The sequence below is a fragment of the Nestor notabilis genome, unplaced genomic scaffold (assembly GCF_000696875.1).
Source record: "Nestor notabilis isolate BGI_N333 unplaced genomic scaffold, ASM69687v1 scaffold30201, whole genome shotgun sequence".
Classification (NCBI taxonomy): Eukaryota; Metazoa; Chordata; class Aves; order Psittaciformes; family Psittacidae; genus Nestor; species Nestor notabilis.
The window spans coordinates 757-26,714 of NW_009915641.1; the positions used below are offsets into that span (position 1 = coordinate 757).

Below are 25,958 nucleotides of genomic sequence, written 5' to 3' on the forward strand. Positions count from 1 at the left end.
CCACTGAGCTTCCTTTCAGTCATTCCTGACCTTCCAGGTTTAACCAAAGGCTCCTGAGTGTGGTCACTTTGTCCTCCAGAGGTGAGGCTGGCATTGGTGTGGAGCTGAGCACCGCTGCTGAAATCCTGGCTTCCCAACTAGTGTAGCTCTGCGATAGCAGAGTCGCCTTTTTGTTCCCCAACAGCCTGACCTGCTGCCTTGTGCAGTGGGGAAAACATCCCAGCTGGTTATGCTGCTGGGGAGCCTTGACTGCCATGACCTGAATGATGTTCCTGGACTAAAAGAGCTGGAGGGGCTGCATGAGTGTATTAATGGCTGTTACGTTTCTGTATTAAAAATAAAAGGCAGGACGTGAAGTTCATTCTCTTGCAGTGAGAAGCAGTAAACAGTGATAGCTTATCCAGCGAGGTGTTGATTTGAATTGTGCAATCTGAAGTGCTGAACAGATTAGCAGTTAGTGGTAATCACCGGACTAGATTAATTGTTAACATTCCAAATTTATTGACTTTATTTCTCTGTAAGATAAACTTGTCATTTAATAGCAAATTGGATCTGCAGCTGCTGATTGCGGAATGGTGTAATGCTGCACAAACAGCTCTTTCCTGCATCCAAAATGGACACAGCCATTAAAGTTGTTCTTAAACATCCAAATGTTCTGTTTTTTGTTATTTTTATTGTTGTGAACACTTCTAAATACTCCTTAGGGATCTAATCCTGCAGCCATGTATGTTTTAAAACACATGAGTTTTTTATTCTCCAGAGTTTTACTGAAGACTCTGTGCACTAGAGGTATCAAGGTAGTCTCTTAAAAGTGGAAACCAATGTTAATTAAAAGTGTGAATTTGACACTTGATCTGATGCTCCCAGTGCATCTGAGAAAATAATGAGCAGCAGTCAGTGTTCATAAAACTGCGAGGGGTTTTCTAAAAGCCCTGAGCTTCACCAGATGTGTACAGCTGACGGCACGCTCTCCCCTGCTTAGCAGAGGGGTTTATTCCTGGTTCTACCAGTTACGGGGCTGGGGGATAGCAAAAGTTTTCAACAAAGATCTTACTTATAGAGCAGCTTAATGCTTGTCATGGATGTGTGATGGAAGTGATCTGTCCACAATTCCCTGTCTCAAATCCTGGGTATGAAGCATGAACGGCTGATACGCTGTTCTGCACTAACTCCTGGCACTAGAGACTTGGGTTATGTGGTGTGATTCCCAGAATGATGCCAATGTATATGTTACATTTAAAACAGCCTGATCCTGTCAGTCTTGTGTTTTACTGCTTCTCATAGGAACATCGCTTTCCCATCCCAACCCTCTCACATAGAATTAATGCTGAATGTGGAGGAAAACTGATGTCCTTCCCAATCCCTGGTTTGTGAGCATATACCTGATGCTGTAACTTTAGTTCCTCATATCTCATCTATAATGTGACTTTCTTCATTAGTGAAACAAAGGACAATTGAGATTAAAATATGTAAATATTAAGATGCAGGACTTGGAAACAGAGGTAGTTTGGGAGCGTTGGTGTCAAGCCAGTTAATATTTCTAGCACTGTATCTTTTCTTGTGACTTCACTTGGCAACATTCTTCGGCGAAATTGCTTTTTCTCGGCCTGTCTGAAACAGGTGGCTCCAAAAGTGCAGCTTCTCCACAACAGAATCTCAGATGCTTTTTGCAGAAAGAGTAACGAGAAACTCTTTTCAGGAAAAAAAAAAAAAAGCTGCCCAAGGAAAGAAAACCATGACCCAAGGCAGTGGGAATTCCGAATGTAAGGGATGCAACATTAATCTCCTGGTGGTGTGTAGAGACTCATAAACAAGATTGTGAATGTGGATGACTTCCAAGTAGAAGTACTTGCTTACAGCCGCTAACAGGCTACTAATAAAGATTACTTCATCTAATCTTATTTAAAGTATATTTAAAATATAACACTGCCAAGTTAGATCAGAGCATGGATAAGATGCATGTTGAATCAATTAATTGTCTATAGGTATTCATGTTCTGTTTACAGTGAGTAACAACACTCCAGTATTTAATGCATTTTCAGTTACGCAACGCCGGGACTGTTTGTTCTTGCTCTAGAAATACAATATTTTGAAACACTTAAATCTTGTCACAGATGACTCCAAGTGATGTGGGAGGCTCCATCTAGCCTGTGACAAGGCACGGTGGGGTAGAACCAAGCCAGTACTTCCCCTTCTCTGGACAGTGCTGGGAGGGGGCAAGTTGTGGAAGTAGCCCAGGGCAGGACACAAACAACCAAGTAATATTGTACGCTGACATTTCAATTGTAGCATGTAACAAGGGGCTCCTTTTGCCTGAACCATACGAGTTTCTCTTGGTGTCTGTTTGCTGTTCCCATGGAGATGCATTTCAAAAACTGTCTGTTTCTCATTGCCAAATTATGGTGTTACACTGTGTGGGCCCCATCCTCTGTCCTCCTCTTGCTCAAAACTAACTGGATGCATGAAGACTTTTTCTACCTCAGGTTCTAGTTTGGATAAAAGCTGCCTGTATCGTAGTCTCCCTGGGAGAGAGACTGAACATCCTTGACCCTGCCATCAATGGAAACTGAAGAGCCTTGGGACCTTTGAGGAGTACTTGTGATCTATTTGCATTATCTGCATAACTTTTTCCCTTTCTCTTCCCCATCCCTCTCCCCTTGCTCTCTTTTCAGATATTTATTAACAACGAATGGCACGAGTCTACAAGTGGAAAGAAATTCCCCACCTACAGCCCTTCAACACTGGAGAAGATTTGTGATGTAGAGGAAGGAGACAAGGTAAGTGCAAAACACAAGTTCCAAGGGACTTCCTTTTGTAGGGAAGCACACAGAGGAAAAGGTGGCTTCTAATGACAACATACATCTGGCCAGGCTGTAACCTGGAGGTCTGGGACACTAGATGTGCTGCTCAAGAATTACACTGGGTGGGATCAATCCTGTCTGACTTGGCAGAGTCACTATCCCTGGTAGGAACTGCCTGCTGAGCACTGTCAGAGGGATGAGGTTCAGCATTGTTCTTGTTTTATATCCTGGAAGGAAGCAACCAGTCTGAGGAAATAGCAGTGATAGTGTATGCACATCCCTGACACAAGTTGGGCTTTGAGCTGGGAGTGGTTATACACAAGCTGCATGGCATTCTGTTGGAGACACTGGATGAAACTTACCCTTTTTTAAACACCATCAACAAATATGAGTACTTGAGAGAACTTAAGCTCAGTCATGCAAACACTGCCCACTTCCTACTAGAGATGTAGTGCTGCTTTTCCAACTGGCGTCATGGGTTCTGGCCTCCTGTACAAATGTGGCAACTCAGTTAAAAGCAAACCAGTATCTCTCAAGAGTTTTAGTAGTCCCTGGTGTGCTGTAGATTAGCCTGGGACATAACTGCTTGGGTTTGGTAATAGTCTGAGGTGAGGAATGATCAGATGTGACACTTTTTGTCCAAAACAGCTCATCATGTATGGGCCAACTGGCCTGATCTATGGGAAAGAGCTGGCGTTTTGCAGTCATGGGGAGATGAATCACAGCTTTTCTGCTGTACCAGGGCTTGGGCTGCTTATTGCTGTTGGACAGTAAGTGATGGGCAGTGTGGGCAGTTCTGCCTGCACTTGGGTATCTTTTTCTTGGTACCTAAGCTTGCCCATCACTTGTGAGGCCCAATGCCTGGTTTCCAGCCAGGTAGCTGCCTTGGGGATCTTTTCTTAGTAGGACTGGTACCAGTTGTGGAGGGGCAATGTGTTTAATGTGTTACACTGTGTAGAGTATAGAGCCTGACCCTTCTGAAGATGGGAGCAAACTTGCTTGGCAATACAAGTCTCCAGCCTGCGCCCAAATACTCTTTAAGGTAGCTGTTCTTTTGGGTGGCACTAAAGCAGCCTCTGATTGCCATAGAGGGTCTGTGCATCCATGGGGCAATTACATGTTGAGGCATAACCAAACATTATGTGTAATTGCTTTATACTAGCTGGGTAGGACACAACTGTGTTTAATTGCAGTGGCATGTAAACAGTGGAGCTGAAGCAAATTCTGATGCAACTGTGTTTTGTTAGGCAGGAACCATGATGTTGTTGTTCCCTGAGCTAAGTGTGTCCTCAAGCAGTTATAGAGCATTACATGAGTATTTCAAGCCTGCCTCTTCATGACTTGGTTAACAAAAATTGTTATGCAGAACTAAAAGGCCAGTTTTGCTGCTTGTCTCCTTGAGACTTGTCCCTGCCTGAATCCAAGGATAACTTTCAGCTTCTAGCTTGCAGAGGTGTAAACCTTTCCTTGGGGCCAGTCAGTGGAGCCCTCTGCCTGTGGATACTCAGCATCGTGGCTGACTCCTTGGTGCATAGAGTAATGGCAGGCAAGAATGTAAGTTAGTTGCGCCTTGGGTGCTGAAAATCTCTTCTTTCTACCTCTTTACATCACACTTAGAATCATAGAATAGTTAGGGCTGGAAAGGACCTTAAGATCATCTAGTTCTCCAGTCTATTGGAGTTAACTACAGGAAGTGGTGAGTTGTTTGGTGCTTTCCAGTGTCTTGTCCCCATGTGCCACCATACTTGGTTGTGCTGGTCAGTACCACCATAGGAGTGGCAGTTCCTGGTACTGGCTTTGGCTCTGCTTTCAGAGCAGGACTCCACTTCTTACCCCTGAACAGAAACCTGCCCCTCCGTGGCTTTGCAGAGTGTGTTTTGCTTAGGCTGCACGTGAGGGGTGAGAATCTGGCAACTGATACCTCAAGCAATGACAATTTAGTCTGGTGCTGAAACTTGGCCAGTGCTTTATGAGGCTACGAGCAAAGGATTTGTTTGTTCTTTAGTTATAGAATTGAAGATAGGATTGCCCTTGATGGGATAGTTGGGCGATAAAGGAGAAAGAAACACTGAAAATAAAATGACCCGTTCTTTGACTGGATGCTTGGAGACGTTTTGCCTCCCAAATAACAGCTTTGTGTCCAAGTGTTTGCCCAGAACTGCCACCCTGTCTTGCTGTTGCCATGTGAAGGCAGAAATACTCGTGTCATTGTTGTTTCCCTGGCACTTGAAGACAGGCTGAGGTAAGAGGCTGCATCAGTATTATTCCCTATACCTACTCGTAGTGCCCCCAATGTTTTTGGACGCTTTGGGCTGTTAAGATGCTGTTTGTAGCTGTTTTGAACTTGGGCTCAAAAGTTACAGCAATGCAATGTGTAGAGTGTTTGCAGCAGAGCAGGTCAGAGAACCTCTTCTAATTGAGAAACTGTGGCATGCTAATGCCCTATGTTGGGAAAGTGCCTTTCCAAAGATGTGCATTTGGAGGCTTTTCAAAGAAGTTAGTAATTGAACTGATGACAGATGGTCTCTACTGGCTGTGCTCATCCCTGGCATTCTCATTACTGGACAAATGGAAGCAGTGTTGTGCACGCTGAGCATGAAGCAGAGCAAGGCTTTTCTGCAGGCGTTTTTCCTGCTCAGAGAGCGAGATGATGGTCTCCACTGTGCTGCTGAGGCAGGAGAGAGGATGAAGCAGGATAGAAATGGAGCAGCGATGAGCAGGACTTGATGTAGAGGAGGAAGGTGAAGGAGGTGGATTAGAACAAAGAACAGTGTGAGTTTGTTCAAGGGGGAAATAGTACATGGTTGTGTAACTGGGGGTTGTATCGTACTGCAAACGTGCAAGGTGGGTATGAAGGTTTGCAGGCATTTCCCAAGGCTGCAGTGTTTGACTTTGTAATCTTAATATTCTCTTAGTGGGTTTTTTTATGTAATGCTCAGTAAAGCTGTGTAGATCAGAACTGAGCACCGGGATGCACAGCGTGTCCCTGGCACCTTGACAGTTATGAGTCTGTCACGCCTTGTGCCTACCTATTGCAACATGCCTGCAATGAACATGCCATTCGGGCTCCCCTAACGCCTAGTCATAACAGGATGGATTAAGAATGGTATTTCAGCCTTCCTGAAGAATTTCCTTGTTTCTGCTGGTCTCACAGGCCTATTGAGGCTGTGCAGACTCGCAAGATCTCACTTGGTGGTGCTGCTTCTGAGGGTGATTTGAGAAAGCCTTTTTGCTTATGTGATTATGACTACAGCCTCCAGGCCACTCTGTGTACCCACTATGTCTGAGAAGAGACAAGAATGAAGCCAACTAGTATTTGCAGGAGCTACAGCAGGGCTCGGGTGCTCCCATGTTTAGAGGATGGGGGAAATGTGAGCATGCACTGAAGTTCTCTGCCCGTAAGCCATCTCATCTGTGTTCTGTGAGTGTCAGGGTAGTGGGACCCTCAGTACCAAAGGCATGTTGTATTGTGGCCTGTGCCAGTGCAGACTCAATGCTTTCCACATCAGTGCTCCAAGCCTGGTCACAGAAGCTAATTAATTGCTGCTAAGGGAAGACTAATTTAAACCTGACACACTTCTTGTGTTTCATTGTCTGCTTTGTCACTTAAAATATTGCCCTCCTTCAGCTGCAGCCTTCATTCCAGCAGGCAGGATGGGGAGTATGTAAGTGTGCAGTGGCTGGTGGTGCCTTCTGGCTTTTGTGATGTGCCAGTTTGAATCCAGATCAACTCAACTGAAGTGAAACACTCTGAAGGCTCATTCTGCCTGTGGGTGGTGGGGCCCAGGCAGTAGAGACCTGCCTGTGCAGTGGCTGTTTGCTTGCCAGCACCCTTGGCTTGACCAGAGCCATTCTGAACCCCCTATATGGGCACAAGTCTCCTACAATGGTTTCCCCATCAGTGCCCTTCCAAGGGGTGGATTTATTTTCCCAGCAGTATAAGTCAGACTATTTCAAAGCTGTGTAATGTTCTTGCAAAGAAAAGGAGCCAAACTTAGTGTAAGTTTGGGTGACAACTTGCTTGCCAGCACCCTTGGCTTGACCAGAGCCATTCTGAACCCCCTATATGGGCACAAGTCTCCTACAATGGTTTCCCCATCAGTGCCCTTCCAAGGGGTGGATTTATTTTCCCAGCAGTATAAGTCAGACTATTTCAAAGCTGTGTAATGTTCTTGCAAAGAAAAGGAGCCAAACTTAGTGTAAGTTTGGGTGACAACTTGCTGTTTTGTCCATGAACTTTTGCTGTAAGAAGGCAACATGTATCCCCATAACATTTTTCTCTTGGTTGAGCACCACACACTTCCCCATGAGGAGAGAATGGCCAGACCCTGTTGGATCAGTGCAGAGGCTTACTTCATAATTGTATCCAAATGAGACTTGAGATAAGACATAAATGAGAACAACTGGAGAAATGCTATGAGGAATGACAAAAGCCTGAAACCCTCCCTCCTTTCCTACCCCCTTGAGCCACATATTGTGGTGAGGTGCAAGTTCTCCATCAGCAAAGTGGGGTGAGGGCTGTGCCAGACATTACATAGAGCAGGACTCTGTCCAAAGCCAGGGTGAGGCATGCTTTATGTATGCTTTGGGTTGTGGATGTTGATGGCAGTGTTCCCATTGATTTCACTGGGTCAGGACATTGCCCTTGGCTTCACTTTTAATCAGTGTATGTAGGGAGAAGGGAGGAGTCCAGGGCATGCTGTGGCCAGAGCAAATGCATGAAGCTTCCCTGGGGATGTCAGGGGAAGGGAGAGTGGCACGAAGTCTTTGTAGGTGAAATGCCTTTGTCGAAGCATTGAACAGTAAGACCCTTCTCATCTGGTGAAATGTTCTGGAAGTGTGATCTAGGATCTAAGGGAACTTTACTGTGTTAACTGTTACTGGCATGAGTTCCAGTGGAGTGGAATGATGGGACATGGTTTAGTGGTGGATTTGGCAGTGCTGGGTTAATGGTTGGACTTGATGCGCATAAAGGTCTTTTCCAACTTAAATGATTCTATGTTCTTGTTTCTCCATCCTTCCCCAGTGTCACTTATATCCTGTATCAGCAGAAATATGAATTTGGGTTAGTTTATAAACACACCAGTTGCATAAAATTCCCTTTGAAAGACCCTATTGGTACTTTGACCTCAAGGTTGTTTATGAGTCCAGGCCAAGCCCAAAATATATTGCAGGCTTGGGTTCAAATCCAAGAGTAAAATGGAAGTGGTTTTGTCAGACAACTTGGTATTACCCACCACATCATCTAGGAAGCAGCCTGATAGGGTTTCTCTGCCATTGTCCAGCTCCTTCCTTGTAACTTAACGTTTTCTTGTGTGTGTGGCTGCTCTAGCCTGATGTGGATAATGCAGTGGAAGCAGCAAAGGCAGCATTCCAGAGGGGTTCTCCATGGAGACAGATGGATGCCCTAAGCAGAGGACGACTCCTGCACAAGCTGGCTGATCTTCTTGAGCGGGACAGAGTCATCCTGGCAGTAAGTACTGTGAGCAGTGATAAACCAGCAACAGTTGGCTGGAATTCAGCTCCAGCCCTCTGATATTGCTGCATCCATAGCTACCTAATGTTTTTCTTTTCTCTCCCTTCATGAAGGGTAGAAGAGTCCATGCAGGAGACATGGCTTACCTTCTTCTTTCTGCAGGATGATTTTAGGGCTCTTGGAAGAAGGTTGCTAGTTTGTCTATATAGTTGGCTTCTCTAAAACTTTAGCTAGTTATGGAAGTGATTACAGATACTAATTTTTCAAAGCAATAAACGTATTCTTTTTCAGTTTAAGGCATCAATGTTCATAGCTGTCTCCCAGCTCTTATCTTAAAAACAAACCAACCCAAACAGAACAACCAACAAACAAACCCAAACCAAACAAAAAACCCCAAACCACCACAAATGACCTGGTCCTTCTTCATTACAAAAATACAAGGCCAGTTTGGCTCCTGTGCAAATTGCTTCCCCTAAAATGGGGGGCTGGAAAGAGACTCTTGCTGGATGTCATCCAAAGTTTAAAATGTGTATAAGTGGGAACTGTTTCTTTCCCTGCTAAATGTACTGGCTCAGGAAAATAGCATTATAGCCCTGAAGCTGTTTCAGTTTGGATGTGCACTGAAGAACTGTGGCTAATGATTCCTCATCCCATCCTGAAGGAGTCCTTCTGGTGCAGAACAAAGGGAGCAGGACCCAAGCTAAAATGCACTGCGGTTGGTATAAGCCTTTAGACTCCACAGGCCTTTTACATCTTTCCATATCACACCCACAGATCTTAACATCTCTCAGCTTAGAGCTGCTGTCTGTCCATACCTAAGATCATGGACCTGAGCAGTGACTAGTTCAGTGCTGCACTTTGGCTCTGCTTATCTTCAGGGGAATGGCATTTGTGACATTCAGTGCTGTTAGATCTGTATGTGCCTGAGCCAGTGTCCCACTGAGGTCAGTAGGACTTAATATACATGGGAAGTTCTTAGGAGTCCGTACTTGCGTGACTGTTCAGAGCTGTGTCTGTTTTCCCAACACAATGTCTCTTAACCACATGAAAGCTTTCAGTTTCAGCAGGATAAAACCAAAGCATCCAGGTCTGAAGGCAGTTCTGGCCAGCAAATAAAAGGGGAGGAAAAAAAGTGTGTGTGAATATGCCCTGTTCATTTTCTGCTCACTTTTTGATGTGACTCCAGAGGACCCTCCTTTTTCCATAACCAGGACACTCATTTCAAGCTCTCTGCTGTCCTTCTGATCTGGGAGGGCTCGTTTGGCATTGTTGTTTTTACTGCAGAAAACCAGCCCTAGCTGCCTTGGCTGCATGCTAAGTAATGACTTATAAAAATCAGTCAGTTTAGCAGACATCCAGAGTGGATAACAATCCTGGTCATTCCAAGGGGAATGTCTGTTTGGACCCTAATATCTGTGGAAGATGACAGGGTATGACTTCATATGTAAACAAAGATGTTTCAATCTACCACAAGGGATAGTACTTCCTTTATGGATGTGCTGGCCATTTGCACCAATATCCCAATTTAATGACCTGCGTAGAGAACAAAGCATTCACTGAGCTAATATCCAGAACAGTGAGAAGGACACAGGCCCAGACCGGACTTCAGTTAGAGCTGCTCAGCATCAGTGCAGCTTCAGTGAAGTGACTCCTGCCTTGCCTTAGTCTCAGAATGATCCTGAGCCCAAAGGTTGCTTTACCAGAACTCTGGGGTTTTTTTAAAAAAGAAACAAACCAAAAAAGGTGTTTTCTATCATCCTGTGAACAAAAGAGGCTTTTCAGAGGTTGGGTTTAGGGCTGTCAAGGAGAAAAAAATAGATTTTCAAATAAAAAGTGGATCTGTCTGATTTGAGTGACACCATCTGGAATGCAGAACATCTGCATTGGAGGGTCAGTTAGAGTGAAGTCATGACACATCATTGCTGACCAGTGCCCCAGATCACAGCCCTGGATCCCATCCACAGCCACCTTCTGGGGGCTTCTGGATGATGTTCAGTGATTGCAATGAGAGCACAAGGCAAGTTACTCATGCATGCAGCAGGGTTATTTGGTCTAGTCTCCCTTCTACCTTACTTGTATTAACAAATCTAAGCAGAAGGAAAGAAACCCCATGTCTGCAGCACAAGGCAAAATAAAATTGAGGAGTTCCTCTAAAACTGCTTTTTATTTTAAGAAAACCCACTTTAGCATTGATGCAATTTGTTTGTTTCAGACCCTGGAAACAATGGACACAGGAAAACCTTTTCTGCAGGCTTATTTCATTGACCTGGAAGGTTGTATAAAAACACTCCGATATTACGCTGGATGGGCTGATAAAATCCAGGGCAGAACTATCCCAGTGGGTGAGTTTCTTCAGACCCAGTTTCAGAGCTGGGATGGGATCAGGCTCAAGGGGTGGGAGGAGATGCATGGAAAGGTCTGCTTCTGAAAAATAGCCCACGTTTCCTTTCTGTCTCAGGATGCATTTTAAGTAGATGTGTTTCAAGGTTTGAACTAATGGGAGAACAATGGAATGCCTGGGTAGATCTATGGAAAATAATGGATAGGCTCTTTTGTTGCCTTTTTAACAGAGAAACCTTTTTGGTTTTAAATTCAATCTAATTCTTAAAGAAGAAAGCCACACATTATAGGGGAGTGTATTTATTAGGTATCACTGACATGAATTAAGATGCTGGGGATTGTAAGGATGGAGGTTTCCTAGGGAGAATTGAATGAAATCAGCAGAGCTTGTGCTGTCCTAGATGCCACAGGGATATGGTAGAGCATTGATGTGGAATTCACCAGTGTCTCCCACCTCACTGATGCTCCTGCATCCCTGACAGTGCTGAGATGAGATGTTGAGAGAGAGCATGTAGTGATTTATCTTAAATTTTATTAAAGAGAAGGTCTGAGATGTTGCCTCCTCTCAGGAGCCAAAGCCTGAGCTCTTGGATTTTTCTGACACTTAAACTTTTCCCAGCACGTTTGCTAGGCTGCAGAGCTGGAGCAGTCCCACTGCACTGCTGTGGCAGGGACAGAGAGAACACTGTGTCTCAGCTGTATGAGTTCAACTATGGTTTTGGAGAGAACAAGTTAAGACAAAGGATGCCCATGTATTTTCAAAATCAGCCTGTTTTGTCCCTGCATGGGGGTGATCACTGAGGCTGGATGAAGGACAGGCACTGCAGACAAAAATTAGTCACCAGAGGAAGGGCTCTGAAGGGCTGGACTGGTTCAGTCTACGCAGGCAGCAAAGGGAGCAATGCCAGTCATATAAACTGAGATGTGAAGCTTTGCTTGCCTGGACACTGCTTGTTTGTCCTGATTTGAGATCACTTCCAAAAACTGTAATTAGAAGTGTTCATGTTTTCTGTCAGATCTTCCCAATGAAAGTAGGTTTTCAGCAAGAGTGAATTTATAAGGAAAATGTCCTCCCTGTTTTTCCTTTGAAAGAAGAATAGCAGTATTTTAAGATGAATGGTATTACATTAGTCCAGAGTTTCATCTCTTTGTGATTTCTTACCAGAAGTGCAATTCCTATTACACTGACTATGATTCCTATACAAAATGGGTTTAAAACTCTCCCCCTCAGGGAGACAAGTGCTCTGCTTCTTCCAGTGGGGAACAATCTCAATTAAATTTGTGCTGGCTTTTCAGTGTGGGAGTTACCCTCCCCTTAGCCTCAACACAGGGAGTCTGCAGAAAGAATTACCTCTGGTTTTAAAGGCTCCACTGTGACCATGAGCAGTGTTTGGCTTTTGAGCTAACACAAGACCTGTTCTTGGAGATCTTCATCCACCTGGGGTGTCCCAGAGACATGAGTTAAGATAAACAGATACAGGGTTCTTTGTCTAATATGGTTTTAGTTCTGTCCCCGGCCTGTTAGTGTGCAGTTGTGTTACACTCTTGCTGTAGCTGCAATGGTTTTGACTGGTCTTTCATTCTTGTCTTGCAGATGACAACTTTGTCTGTTTTACCAGGCACGAACCTATGGGTGTCTGTGGAGCTATAACTCCAGTAAGTAGCAGTGATGGTGCCCTGTATCTCTCTTAGAACTGTAAGAATTACACATGCACTGCCCATCTTATACTGCAGCCATTCGCTTCCTAGTTAAGTACAGCTGTTCTGCAGGGAACTCCCATCTCAGTTGCCTGATGTAGTTTCTTGGTTTACCCCTGTGCCAATTGCTCTTGGCAACACAAAGTCCTCTGCAATGGAAGGGTGGGTCAAATAATCAGATGCTCTGCTCCTCTTTAAGGCTGACACCAGCCACCAGAGACCAGTCAGAGCTCTCCAACTCTTGCACTGCTGGGACAACCATCTTGTCATTACATGTGATGGCTTTATGCTGCCTAGTGCTGATGCATAGTTTTACATCATGTCCATTATTAATAATGCCTGGCTGTTCTCTGAGCTTTCTGTGATTAAATCTCACTGAATAGTTTTCTTTTCCTTGAGGTCTCATTCTCTGCTTGAGGGGACAGTGTGGCTAGTTCTTGGAATACCTTCAGTTCTAGTGTGTATCACTTGCTCTGTTTTAACAGACAGCCAGGAAGACTTTACAGCTACACAGGAGATATAGTTTGTTCCTGCCTGGCTGTAAAATGCTTTGAATGTGATATCCTACAGGTCATAAGGCAGATGGTGGTGTGTCAAGATTCTCTGTTTGGATACTTGGATCAATAAAAGTCCACTGAAGATTTTGACATTTGGGATAAGGTTATAGGAGAGACTGAAAGAAATGCATGTGGGGTGTTGGATTTGCCAGACCCTGGGAATACCGGGTCTGGACCAGTTGCCAAAGATATCTGGGGAAATTCTGCTTTTTCCTTCTGCAGAACTGAGTTTATATCCTTGTGTTAAGATGGTACAGTCTATTTAGCAACAACAGGGGGAGGCAAAGTGGGAGATGGTTGGTACTAGTTGTCAGTTGTTTGGCTTGATGACTTCTGCATGGCTTTTCTGGCTGACGAAGCAATGTGACTGCTTGTGAGCTACTAGAATTTATGACTTCTGATCAAACCATCAGGTTCCTCACATCGATCACAAATAAAAAGGTATCTTCCTGTCACATTCAGCCACCTTTGGCGCTCAGCAGTGCTTTGGAAACTATCCCTTTAAAAGCCTACATGTTGGTTGCTTTGGAAGGCCACTATAAGGGGACATAGTAGGACTTCTAGTATTTCAGGTTGACCCTCCATCAACCATAAATACAACAGAAAGTACAGAACCAAATTTGACTCAAGTTCAACACTGTTTGTAAAAAGGATGATTGGGGTCAACAAAACCACATCTGTCTTCAGTTTACTTAGAACAAATCCCCTTCAATTCTTTCCCCAGTTTGATCTCTAACGCCAGCAGTCTGTGGGTTTGTATATTCCTACTTGATTTAAAGAGATTCTGTCACTACTCAGCATATGTCTCCCTCCACCAATTACCAGTCCTCCCTTTTTTCCTGTGGCTTGACTATATTGAAACCAATGTTCTTAGCAAGGGAAGTTCTTAGAAAGTGCAGCTTATGACTGAACTTTATCCCAAGGTGATGTTATGAGGCAGCCCTGGGGTCCTTCACTGTTACTTTCACCAGCCATTCTGCAACAGAAAGCTCCTAATGGAGTTATATCTTGGTCTGGAAGTGTAGAAAAGTAGTATAGGTGTGGATGGCTCAAGCTGCAAAGTCAGGCCTTCAAAGAAGGCTTAGGAGAAAAAGACAAATGGGCAAATCATGGGATGTGGCCATTGGAGATCATTGAAACAACAAGTCTGGGAAAGAGGGAGAGGCGAGTTGAAGAATAGCACATTAGACTAAATTCTGCTTTGTCTCAGGGCTGCTGGGTTAGAACAGAGCTCATTTCTTAAAAGCTACACTGCTAATTTATTTGTAAGTGTGAATTTGTAGATTCCTAACATATTTGGCTTCTTTGTTGAAAGCTGAAGGCCCTTGGCTTGAGTCTTGAGAAGAAGCCCCCTTACTGTTGGCCTGCTTCCATCATCCCTAAAGCAGCATTAATTATTTTTAATGAAGAAATCCTTTCTGCTGCCAAATGACCTTTTTGAGATTTAGTGTGAGCTAGATTTTCCACTTCTTGCTTAGGCTCCAAGGTCTACAAATACACATGACCATGAAAGAGATTAGCACAGAGGAAACTCATGTGGACTGGTTCCTAATTCCTTATAAGAAAACTAATTGGAAAGGAGCAATTTACAATTTGAAGGGAGTATAAGACCTCCCCTGGATTTCCATGACTGAACAACCCACTGCAGTTTCCTGGTTATAAACCTGGAATTGAATGATATTGTATAACTGAGCTGCTCAGCCAACACCTAACACAGAAAACTGAGGTTTTTTCGATGAGCAGTTGCACCCTGTAATTCCCCACATAAGGACACTGTGCAGAAGTGATGCATCAGGACACTGCTTCCAATCCAGTTCCTGTGAACAGCCAAAATCCTATACAAAGTGTGCTCAAACTCCTGTAAGGAATGAGGTCACATCACGCAGAGCTTTGTCCAACTTACAGGATTAGCATGAGGGCTGGCAGCAATATTTGGGATCTCCAGGGGAAATCAAGGAAGTTACACTCCGTACTCCAAGCAAACACAGATTTGTAAGCAGCCACTTCTCCCTGTGGCTGTTCTCCCAGTTGCTTCTTTCTCCCTGTGCTGTGTGAAGGTGGGGAAAATGCTGTGTGGATGTGGGTAGGTGACTGTGCCAGGCTGAGCTGACCACCAGCCTTGTGTTCTTGCAGTGGAACTTCCCATTGCTGATGCTGGTTTGGAAGATGGCACCGGCACTGTGCTGTGGAAACACTTTGGTTATTAAGCCAGCTGAACAAACTCCTCTCACATCGCTGTACATTGGCTCACTGATCAAGGAGGTAAGGAAATCTGAACATCCTGTCTAGGTACTGTTCTTTTAAGGTCTTAAGCAAGGCTATATTTTGAGTTGAAACTGTAGGATTTTAGGTTTTAAAGATGTTAAAGCCTAACAGAGGAAAGGGAGAACAACCTGTGTCTTCAGTCTGTGCTTACAAAGGCCTTCATGACTGGCACTGGTTGGGAGAGCAAAGATCACAAAACCTGTAGGTTTTTCTCCTTTCTCAGGAGGCTGCAGAGAGAAAAACCGGTGCTTTTATTCCTCTGCCTTGTCTTCCCCTCTCCCAAATGAGGGAAAGAATACAGCTCAGTTTTCTTAGACAACAGGACAAAGAGAGTGTGTTTTGACAGCAGTGTTGTGTTTATACCATTTTTAAGTGGGATAATTCAACCAAGACAGAGTGCCATGGGAAACAATTCTTCATCATTTCTGCAGTTCATAGAACAAGTTGTCTATGTCTGGCCTGTAAAGCCAACTCCATACTGACATAAAGGGAAGATCATAGGTTGGGATTCCAAAATGTTGGTAGGATGCCAGGTGCCCTTAGACCTATTAATCATACTGAGGTGGTGGTAGTACTTCCAGCACTGTAGTAGTACATCAGCTTCCTACAGCTACATATGTAACTAACTGTGAGAAAACTATAAGGGTTGTAGAGACACTTTTGCCTCTCACCTGGAAAAGTTTGTTAGGCTCAGTCAAAAGGTAATGCTGATTTTTGTCTGCTTTTGGCTTAGCCTGGGAGTAAATAGAAGGATATGTTAATAACTGACACTTGGGGCTCTTCTGCCAGGAAAGGCAGTGCAAAAATACTACCAGTTAAGCATCTTCTACAGTTAAATGACTTAAGAAGATTACACAAGATGAGGGAGCATAGAGTGCAGTTGCCATGATTTCTGTTAGCCCTGTCATGCCACTGCTTTTTTCACGCTGACATGCAGCTCCCCAAACACAAGCATAGCATCCCCCCCAAAAAAACAAAACAAACCAAAACAATTCCATTCTGATTAAATCGATTTTTGGAGCTGAAATTCTAAGCTGCCTGTTCCTCACAGTTGTCCTTCGAGGCAGAAGTGTAATTAGAGCGAGTAATTTTATTTGAAGATGCTCCTTTCTCCACCCCAAATTAGCTGAATTCTTTGCAGCTTTTCAGAAGAATAAGTTAATTTATGTATGTGTATATATATATATATATGTATATTTTCCTCTTTAAAAGGATGCAGAAGATGTTAACACAAAAACAAAGTTATGTGTTAGGTTCAAGGAAATAATTTTGGGCCAACCAAAATATTTTCCCTTTCTTTTTTGCTGAAGAAAACAGAAAAAACTTTCTGGCTCAGGGTGACCTGAACCAGTTTTTTTACTTCCTTGTGGCTTTGCTGCTGACTCCAAACAGCATTACTTGCTCAGTTTGACATGCAGTGCTTTCTTGAAAACTCATTAGCCAAGATGCAAACTGTGTTCAACTCACTTTTATCACTGTTGCATCCACAGAAGAAAACCCTGCAGATTTCTGAAAAGAAAAAGCAGGAAAAAAAGAAGCTAACATGAGCAATTACTTCAATTTTTTATGTGTTGGGAAGGAGCAATTGCAGTTATTGAGATTTTACATTAAAAAGCCACAATAAATGAAGTGAATATTTAATACCCTGCAATTCCATTGTTAGAAATTGCAGGGAAAACAACCTTGCACAATCAGTAGTAGGGGAGGGCTGACCTAGACAAGCATAATCGTTGAAACTCTTGTTTCGGGAACTAAAACCAGACCAGTAAGTCCCACACTTCTCCTCGCATTAGAATTTCACCTAGAGTTTTACCATTTGTCTCTTTTGGCAAAATTACTAGCTGGCTAATCTAGGTTGTAAATGTGGTGGGAACTGGTATACGTCTGTTACCATCTGCTTTTGTATTCCTGTTTTATTAGCCCCATCATCTAGTGAGGTTTTACTGACTTCTTAATCCCTCTGGCCCCTGAAGAACCACAAATGTCAACCTTTGTTCAAAACAAACTTTCATTCAGTTATCCCTTGGCTCCAGCTGCACAGCAGTAGCTGGGGGCCAAGTTTGGCCAGAAGATTTCACTCTCTTTTGAAACTGGGACTTCTCCAAGAATTCTTACTGAAACTTGGCATTTCCAAAGCATGGCTGTTAGCTCTACCCATGTCTACTCCAGCTGGTAGCACGCAGCCATGTTACTGGAAAGTCTGGAAAACAGGAATGTAGCTGGTATGGGCTCCTTGTCTGCAACTTGCAATTCTTAATTACAAGGAGCATAGTACAACTAATTCAAGCTTCCTGAGAACTGAACTGCATTCTCAGGAGCGCAGATCATCTCCATGGTGCTCATGATCTCTCTACAGGGCTGTATTTAACCTCTGTTTTAGGTGGGTTTCCCTCCAGGTGTGGTGAACATAGTGCCAGGCTACGGCCCCACAGCTGGAGCTGCCATTTCTACCCATCACAGCATTGATAAAATTGCTTTTACTGGATCAACAAAGGTAGGTGATGGACTCCTCCTAAAGCACCTGCTGTTCCTTTTTGCGTTCTCTTCTAAAACTGTCAGCCATATAAGGCTGGACCAATGAAATGTCAGTGATTTCTCTATATCCAACACCATTTTCCATCACATTCCATATGACAGGATTTCTCAGAAGTGTTTGGGATTTGTCTAATTCAGGTCCTTGTGTTTGTGACAATCCCACATCTCTGTAAACTGGTTTTGCCAAGCCACTGCGTTTCTGTAAGAACTGTAAGTAATAGATGCTCTGACATAAGGCAAGAGTCTACAGGGGAGGCTGGCAATGTCTTAGCATCATGTCATTGACCTGATGGAGCTTCTGGGCACGTTTCCCTGCCAGTCCTGCCCTGCAAGCATGTACAGATGGAAAACATGTCAGTCAGAGCCCTGAACAATTCTTCCTCATCTTCAGTTACCTCTGAGAAACTAGGACTTAAATAAAAACATGGCTCTGTGCCCGAGGCTTCCTCTGCTGACGTGCATGGGATTAACATTTGAGCTGCTTTTGAGACCTGTACAGTAAAGCACCTTCTATTCGTTTTCTTCCTGTAAATAGCTACAGCTGCTTTGCTTATGAGAGGAGTGGAAGTGAGACCTCTGTGTTGTCAGACACCTATAGCTGTCCTCTTCTGTACTTGCATGGGGGAAAGGACCACGTAGCTTGTCCCAGTCCATGGAACTGAGCACAGCTGTGACATGCAAACAGAAAATCCTCAGACAAAAGCTTGCTTAGAAATGGGAACGTTTTCCCACTCACTGCTCCAGATTTTCTTTGCAATATATACTCACCCCCTGAAGAGAGGTTCTGTCCAAAGAATGGAAATGCTGACACAAGTGGGTGCAGTTGAGGCAAATAGTCTCTTCTCTTTTATTTCTTTAAGTAACATTATTCTTGGTGAGAAATTACGAATTCTTCCATTCTTATGTCTATTCTCATAACTGCAGAGTGTAATCTAAATGTATAATGATGACAAATTACCTCGAATGGTACTCTTGGTCGGTAAAAGTAACGAAACACTCAAAAACTGCTGCGTTTAACAACAGTACCATCTAGTGGCTTTGAGTATATGCTAACTGCTTTGCTTATCCCATAGGAGAAGGTGTGTTAAGCCTGTTTCTGTATCGGGATCAAGGAAACAAACACAGTGAAGTTCACAATGAGCTTTTACTGTCTTGGTAGTTTCTCTAATCTAGGAGTTTACCCAGTTACATGCTCTCTCCAAATCCTAGATTAGAAACTTTTAGCCCAGATGAGACACTGGCTGTGTGAAAACAATAAAACTTACAGACTCATCCAGCCCACATGGATCTGTTTGGGTTTTTAATGAAAAAGGAGTATCCAGTGGATTAGGAGGAGGAGGAAAATCTCTGCTGCTGGAGCCTGTAGGCAAAAAACTCATATAGATGTTGTGCTTGTCTTCCTAATCTATGGGTGTGCAGGAAACACCAAGGGAGACAGATTCCTTGCTAATGTATGTGTAATTTAAAAGTGTTTTCTTCCCCCTCCACCCATCTGTGAGTTCAGCTGCATCTCTGCTGTATTTGCAGCATAACGCTACTGTTTCTGAGCCAGGAAGTGAAGCTAATTCAAAATATATTTTGACTTAGTTCTTAAGCCCCAGCTTGGGCTCAGGGCCAGCCTGGAAACACTTTGCTTAAACTCCATGAGAAGTTTCCCATCTAGATTTCTTTCTTTCCCTTAGTATATTAACTTACTCCTCTCCAGCCAGCTAGCTTGTAGGAATGCCTCTGGTGAACCTGTGTGTATCTGCACCATGATGCATCACTTCTGCTCTCTCTAGGACTAGGCTGCTGAGTGCCTAAAGATGATCTGTACTGGTAGGTTCAGGAGCCTTGCTGGAGTTACAAAGGCAAACCATGAGAAATGTAGACCTACAGCTGCCAGAAGCTGCCCCATGCTTTCCTTGCTCACAGCTCCACTCCAGAGTGATTTTAGGCAGAAATAAAGTAAAGATTGGCACGTGCAAAAGTAAAATACAAGAAAGTCAGTTACAAAATGAGGGCATTCGAATAGAAGGTCCTTAGAAAAAATAACCTGCCTTAACAATTGAAGCTCCCAATTAGTTTTAACTAACGCTGTTTCTAACAAAATTAGGTTACTAAATGATTCTGATGCTTGATTTATGCTCTTGTGAGGAATTCCGATTTTTAAAATGGAAAGAGAAATTGCTGGTTTGGTGTTACCAGTATAAAAAAAGAACTAGCACAGACAGAATGTGGGGAAAACATCTGAGAGGAAACAATTTTTCTGTGGGGGAAAAGAAATCCCTTTAGTTTGACATTACTTTGATTAAATCCTGGCAGCAGAGTAAATCCCTCCCTTCAGGAGAGGGTAGACAGATAAATGCCACCAGATGGCCAGAGCAGGTTCCTGGGCAGAAAGTGCCACAGCAGAGTTTGACAGAGTTTGTCGACACCCTCAGGTATTGCCTTGGAAGGAACAAGTTTCTGTAGTTTTCTCCTAAATGTCAAAATCTCTACATGGCTTTCTGGTATGGGAGTGGTAACAGGAACAATGAGTTCTTATCATTGCCTTGGCAAAATCTACTCTAAGAAGTTGAATTCCCAGCTTTTAAAAGTATAAGTCACAAACCTTGGAGCCCTGTTGGTTGTCAGTGTTGCTCACGAGCTTGCACTGGGTGGGAAATGCCTTGTTCTGCAGCTCTGGGCAGCAGATAACTTCAGGACACAGTTCCTGTAGCTCTCCACATAGCCCACCCCTTTCAGATCTGCCTAAACCAAACATTAATTCTGGGGCTGGTTTTGACCCAGCACGTTACAGCAGTAAGAAACTCAAACTGTTTAAGAGTGCTGTCCCTGACTTCTGCCTGCTTCAGCTGCCCACCAGGCTCTTCTAACCCTGTCAGCGTCACACTTGACACATTGAGTTAAGACTTTCATGGGAAACAGCTCATGTGCTCTTTGTGTCTCAATGCTACAGGTTGGGAAACTGATCAAGGAAGCTGCTTCTAAAAGCAACCTCAAAAGGGTGACGTTAGAGCTGGGAGGGAAAAACCCCTGCATTGTGTGTGCAGACGCAGACCGTAAGTATTAGCTGCTGTGTTTATTTGCTGTAAGAGACTATGAGCATAGTGCTTTTTGTGTGTCTCTGCATCCACCCCAAAGACTGAAGGAAACCTCTGTCCAAGGGCAAGATGCAGTTCTTTACTGGAGCTCTTGCCCAGCACAGGGACCATTCCTATGGCAGGTGAGCAGACCATTATACTGAAATGGCCTGAAAGGTATTTGTGCCATGTGCTAACAGAGCATTGCAAGGACCTGGTCGAAGCTGGCTTTAAAACAGAAGGGAACACTGCTTTCTGAACAATCACAACTGAAACTACTTTTCAGGGACCAATGCACAGTATCTAGGAATCCACATCTGAATTCCCACAGCAGGTTAAAACTGGTTACTGCCCTCAATGAGTCCCTGTGGAAGAAAATACCAGGAGCTATGGCAAACTAGACCTTGAGTCAAAAGGCAGGAAGTGGGGTGGAATAAGTGATCTGGTTTGGGGGCAGCATGAGGCCTTGTGGGTGCCTTCAATGGGTGTGGACCATTGTCAGCACTGTTTTACGGAGGCTTTCAAAAAAGAAAGGCAAAAAACCAAGTCTGAAAATACTGGGAGGCTGAAACTGCATGTGGTAACACTTTTCCCTCCTGGGCTGTGTTGCAGTGGACTTGGCAGTGGAATGTGCCCATCAGGGCGTGTTCTTCAACCAAGGGCAGTGCTGCACGGCCGCCTCGCGAGTGTTTGTGGAGGAGCAGATCTACCCCGAGTTTGTCAAGCGCAGCGTGGAGTATGCCAAGAAGCGACTCGTTGGAGACCCCTTTGATGCCAGAACTGAACAGGGGCCCCAGGTAACTGTGTGCTTGAGAACAGTTGTTGTTTGGGGTTTGGTTGTGGTTTTATTTCATTTTCCTTGTGTAAATATTATCCTTACGAATATGGTCCCGGTCGAAGTGCTGCGGGGTGAGTAATGTATCATGGCTTTATTTTTCTCGCTATTTTAAATATCAATTAATCACAACTGTTGAAATGTTATGTTGTAATTTTTTTTAAACACAAATGTATTTAATTCACTTCTTATCCAGCTTTATGGAAGGGGCTGACTCCCTGGTACATTAATACAAAGCATATTGGAACAAGAAGCAATGCACAGAAGAGTGCAGCTGCAGAAATGGCCATTCAGCTACTTAGCTGTGTTGGTGATGACAAGTAGTTAGAGCCCAGGGACTCCTGAGTCCCCACTTTCCCTCTCTTCCTCTGCTCGTTTTCTGATCCTTTTGGAGAATTTTCAGCTGAATTAGGAGGAAGAACCATGCCAAGCCGCTGTCATGACCAGCCTTGTCAATGCTTTCAGAGCCTTCCTCTCATTTTTTCCTTCTGAAGCAATCTGAGCTGTGCTGGAGAGCTCTGGAGGAAGATGATCCTTGGGTCAGATCTTCTAACAGGGCCACTGGTTGCTGCTAAAAATAAAGAGGGAATCACAGAAATCTGTAGCTTAGGCCTCCTGTTCTTAGTACTGCACTGTGTGTTTTAATTCCTTGATGCTATATAGGATCCCTCAGAGACGGGATGGCTGTGAAGACATCTGCTCCCCCTTATCTGGATCTAGACCCATTTACACATGATTCATGCATAGCAAAACCTCATTGTGTGTCCTCATGCATGTGGAAGAAGCCAGTGTACATCCCCTGTTCATGCTGGGGTTACACCTATCCTTTAACTTGCCTAGAAAGAGATTTCAAACTGCTCAGCAGTTGTAGGACAATAATCCTATGCTGGAACTTGCTTCAGCAGAGAAGAGCTGACCCTCCAACTGTTTCAAGGTCTGCTCTTACCTTCTTTCTGCTTAAGGGAGACTCTTTGCATAGAGAGCTATAATTGAGGGTAATAAGTTGGAATAGCAGTGTCTGGTCAGATTTTAAATATGGCCCATGTGTCCTCTTTCCTTGTTCTGGCTTATCTGTTCCACTTGTACCTAGGAGAGAGGGCACACACACACCTGAACTTCTGTGCATGCAGCTGGCAAGCCCAAGATGGGAAGGTGTTAAGAGAATGGGAGGAAACTGTTAATCCCAAAGCTTTCATGTGGCTGACAGTGCAAAGTAACAACCACTTACTCTGCAGCTATGGTTGCTTGCTGTCTGGAGCCTATGCTGTAAGATGCAACACACAGAAATTCAAGCAGAAGAGAGAAATGATGCAGTGGCACAAGGGCTTAAAATGCCTCTGAAAGTAGCAAAGATTCACACCTGCCCACAGGTTACTGTTCAAATGTGAAGCTTCCAGAGCAAATTTTTCCTCTGTTCCTGAAGGAAATTTTTCCTCTGTTCCTGTTCTGCTGTGAGGGGTTTTTTTTTTTTATCTTGAACTGATGGATAAGGGAAGACTCACCAGGAAGGATATTCTGTTATCTTCTTCTCCTTCATCTCTCCCTGTCAGGCCTCAGTGCTTCAGATCCAGGTCATTGCTTTCATTCTTCTGTGTGGGTCAGGGTGAACATACACAATAGCATGACAAAAATGGCCACATGCTGCTATGTAGACCCCATTCTGGGACGATCACTGGCTTAGAAGCCAACAGTGGGAAGGAGTTGGAGCCAGCTTTAGGCTGACAGTAGTTGTAGCCCATGATTTTTTGGTCCTGCATCAGCTCCAAATGATCATAGTCGGACAACAGGACCTGCAATTACAGAGAGTTCAGAAAGCGTTTTACACTTTTTACAGCCTCTGCAGTTCCACAAGAACTTAGAAACGTGGTCCTGTGTGCAGCTGTTTGTTCCTATATTGCACTGCACTTACACACTAGATTAGGAACTGGCTGATTCAGGTCTAATCCAGCCTTTCTGGAAGTGAGCAAGAAAGGTTTCACTCAGGTCAGTTCCCTGATGTGGATTACTGTGCACTGGCACGGGTGCTCCTGCCATGGGTATGGGAAAAAGACTGTCGGCTCCAGGATTAGGTTATGCTGATAGAAGCTGCACTGCTCTGACCAAAATTAGGTCAAATTTAAACAGTATTAAATTTAAACAGAAACGAGGCATGCTTCTGATGAGCCTTCTCCAACACTCACATGGGTCTGACTGTGCTGGCTGGCTGCAACTCAAAGGACACCACAAGAAACCTGAGGGGTGATCAGGGCTGTTTGAGTGCCAACCTCAAATGCAGACCAAGGGGTTTTTAACTTTGGATTCCTGTGAGCTGTATCACAGGAAGTAATAAAGTAATTCTGCACAGATGGCAAAGTGGTTAACCAGGGCATTATACAACTGTGAGCAGCAGACTGCGTTAGATGAGACTAACATCCTGGTGGACCTGAACAGGGATTGGATTAGATTAGAACAAGACTGCACTAGTTTTGTTATTGTAGAACCCCAAATGCTGGGATTTGTGGACTACAAGACTTGGAATAAAACAAGCATCAAGGCTGCCTCATGGCAGTTGGTAGCCAGCACTTATCCAGCCCCAAACCTATTGTTTGAATTTTAAGATGGTGAATATTTTCCTTAGACTGTAGATGTTTGTGTACTTTAGGATTAAAGCATGAAAGTAAAATATGTAAGTGAAAGAGTCGGTGCCCACCAGATTGTTGTGTGATTATTCTGTAGGATTACAAATGCTAGGCTTGGAAAAGGAAAAACTTGCCCCTTGAAGTCTTGACTTAAATGAAGCAAGATATGAAGATTTGGGGGTTCTCAGGGCTTCACTATTGCAGTGATCCTTGGAACCCTTCTTCTCTTTTGAATCAGTTGAACAAATAGCAGAATATGCTCTACCAGACCATGTGTATTTAATATAAGTCAATATTCAAACCATAAATAATAGTGGAGTAGGGGACAGAATTTAAACAAGCCTTGCAAGCTCTAGTTACAATGACAAACAGTTCCACCCTTGCATGTCATTTTTACAAATGTTTTCTTTCCCCAGTGTCTTTTCATCTAACTATAGTTTGCCTTGCAACAAGTTACAGCTGTATAAATATCCTTGTTTTGTTTTCTGTGATGTGAAGTGGATGGACTGGCTTGCTCTGGATCACAGACATGCCAGGATGGAAAGCACTTGCAGATATTTCAAACTATTTACATTTGGCAACTAAGCAACCAGCCAAATAGACAATATGTGTGACACCTGCCAAACTTACTATGTGACACCCTGAGTCCTACAAGAGGGCACACATTTTCTCGTGCAGTAGCATGCATCAAGTGTTTTCTTGGGTAGCATTTTAACACGAGTGAACATGAGCACTTAGTACAAGCTGTCCACAGCACATGTGATACACACATCTGTGTGGCAGGAGATGTGCTGCTCTCTCTTTCCACTGTGTACCAGAAGTACCCCAAGGACACCCTCCTGAAGCTTTGATACTTGTCTAAAAGCATGACAACTCGGATTGCGTGTGGCCAGGATTAACTAAGGACAGGATATAGTCTGTAATCTAGAGGAGTCGAGTGTGGAACACTCCAAGTAAACAGTCCCAACTGGCCCCGCTGAAATAAAACCAGATGCTTAGGGAGGGGTATTGAACGAGTACAAGCATCTGGAGATACCTGGCATTCAGAATAACCTCCCAGGCTGCCTGGGCACCTTGGAGTCCTTTATTTGTCTATGAACTTGTGAAGGGTTTTGTTAGTTTTAGTTTCAGATGACTCCTACCATCTGCAGTGTGCTATGATGAGGTGTTTCATCTCTTAATTATGCATCATGCAAATAGCATGGTTTTTTGAAGCCTGACAGTACCTGCATGATTTTAAGAGTATGGCTTCAGAGCAGTAGCTGTTCTAAAGTCACCCCATTAATAGGCTTATCTTTGAGGCTGGTTATACAGTGTGTGTGTGTGTGTGTGTAAAGAGTTGAAGGCAGAGCTTGCTGGGCTCTTCCAGCTGGGGACAGATAGCTGTGGGTGAAGCTGCACATTACAGCAACATCAGCTTAATAGTTTATATACCCTGATTCTCCCCCCCGCACTGTTTCTGTTGTTGGTCAGATCCCTTGCTGAGCTGGCTGAGGTTGCTAGCCCAGCAAAACTCATCTCAGGCTGCTCTCATGATGCTACTGAGCTGAATGAGTGCATGGAGAAGGTTAGTAAATTCCAGAGTGGGAGCGAGGTGGGCCATGGGAGTGCATATCCAAGATGTGGAGGCAGGGAAAATGGGGAGACCCTCTCCATGTGGCAGCAAACTATTAGATCAGATTGAACTATCACATGTAACTTCACCTCCTGTTTTCTGTGGCTCAGGGCTATGCTCATGTCCTGTCTTTCAGCCTGCTTATTGCCTGAC

At 44.0% G+C, this 25,958-nt stretch overlaps 1 protein-coding gene across 1 annotated transcript in view; it reads left to right on the forward strand.

Annotated features, from left to right (window-relative positions):
• The first annotated feature begins 2,666 nt into the window (after positions 1–2,666).
• Positions 2,667–25,958, forward strand: part of ALDH1A3 (aldehyde dehydrogenase 1 family, member A3) — a 28,669-nt gene continuing 5,377 nt past the window's right edge. Inside the window, exons 1-8 of the mRNA XM_010024251.1 lie at positions 2,667–2,777; positions 8,134–8,274; positions 10,490–10,619; positions 12,212–12,273; positions 15,006–15,134; positions 17,518–17,631; positions 20,614–20,716; positions 21,350–21,534. Of these exons, the coding sequence (XP_010022553.1) occupies positions 8,200–8,274; positions 10,490–10,619; positions 12,212–12,273; positions 15,006–15,134; positions 17,518–17,631; positions 20,614–20,716; positions 21,350–21,534 (798 nt within the window). The 5' untranslated portion in view covers positions 2,667–2,777; positions 8,134–8,199. The remainder of the gene's footprint in view (positions 2,778–8,133; positions 8,275–10,489; positions 10,620–12,211; positions 12,274–15,005; positions 15,135–17,517; positions 17,632–20,613; positions 20,717–21,349; positions 21,535–25,958) is intronic.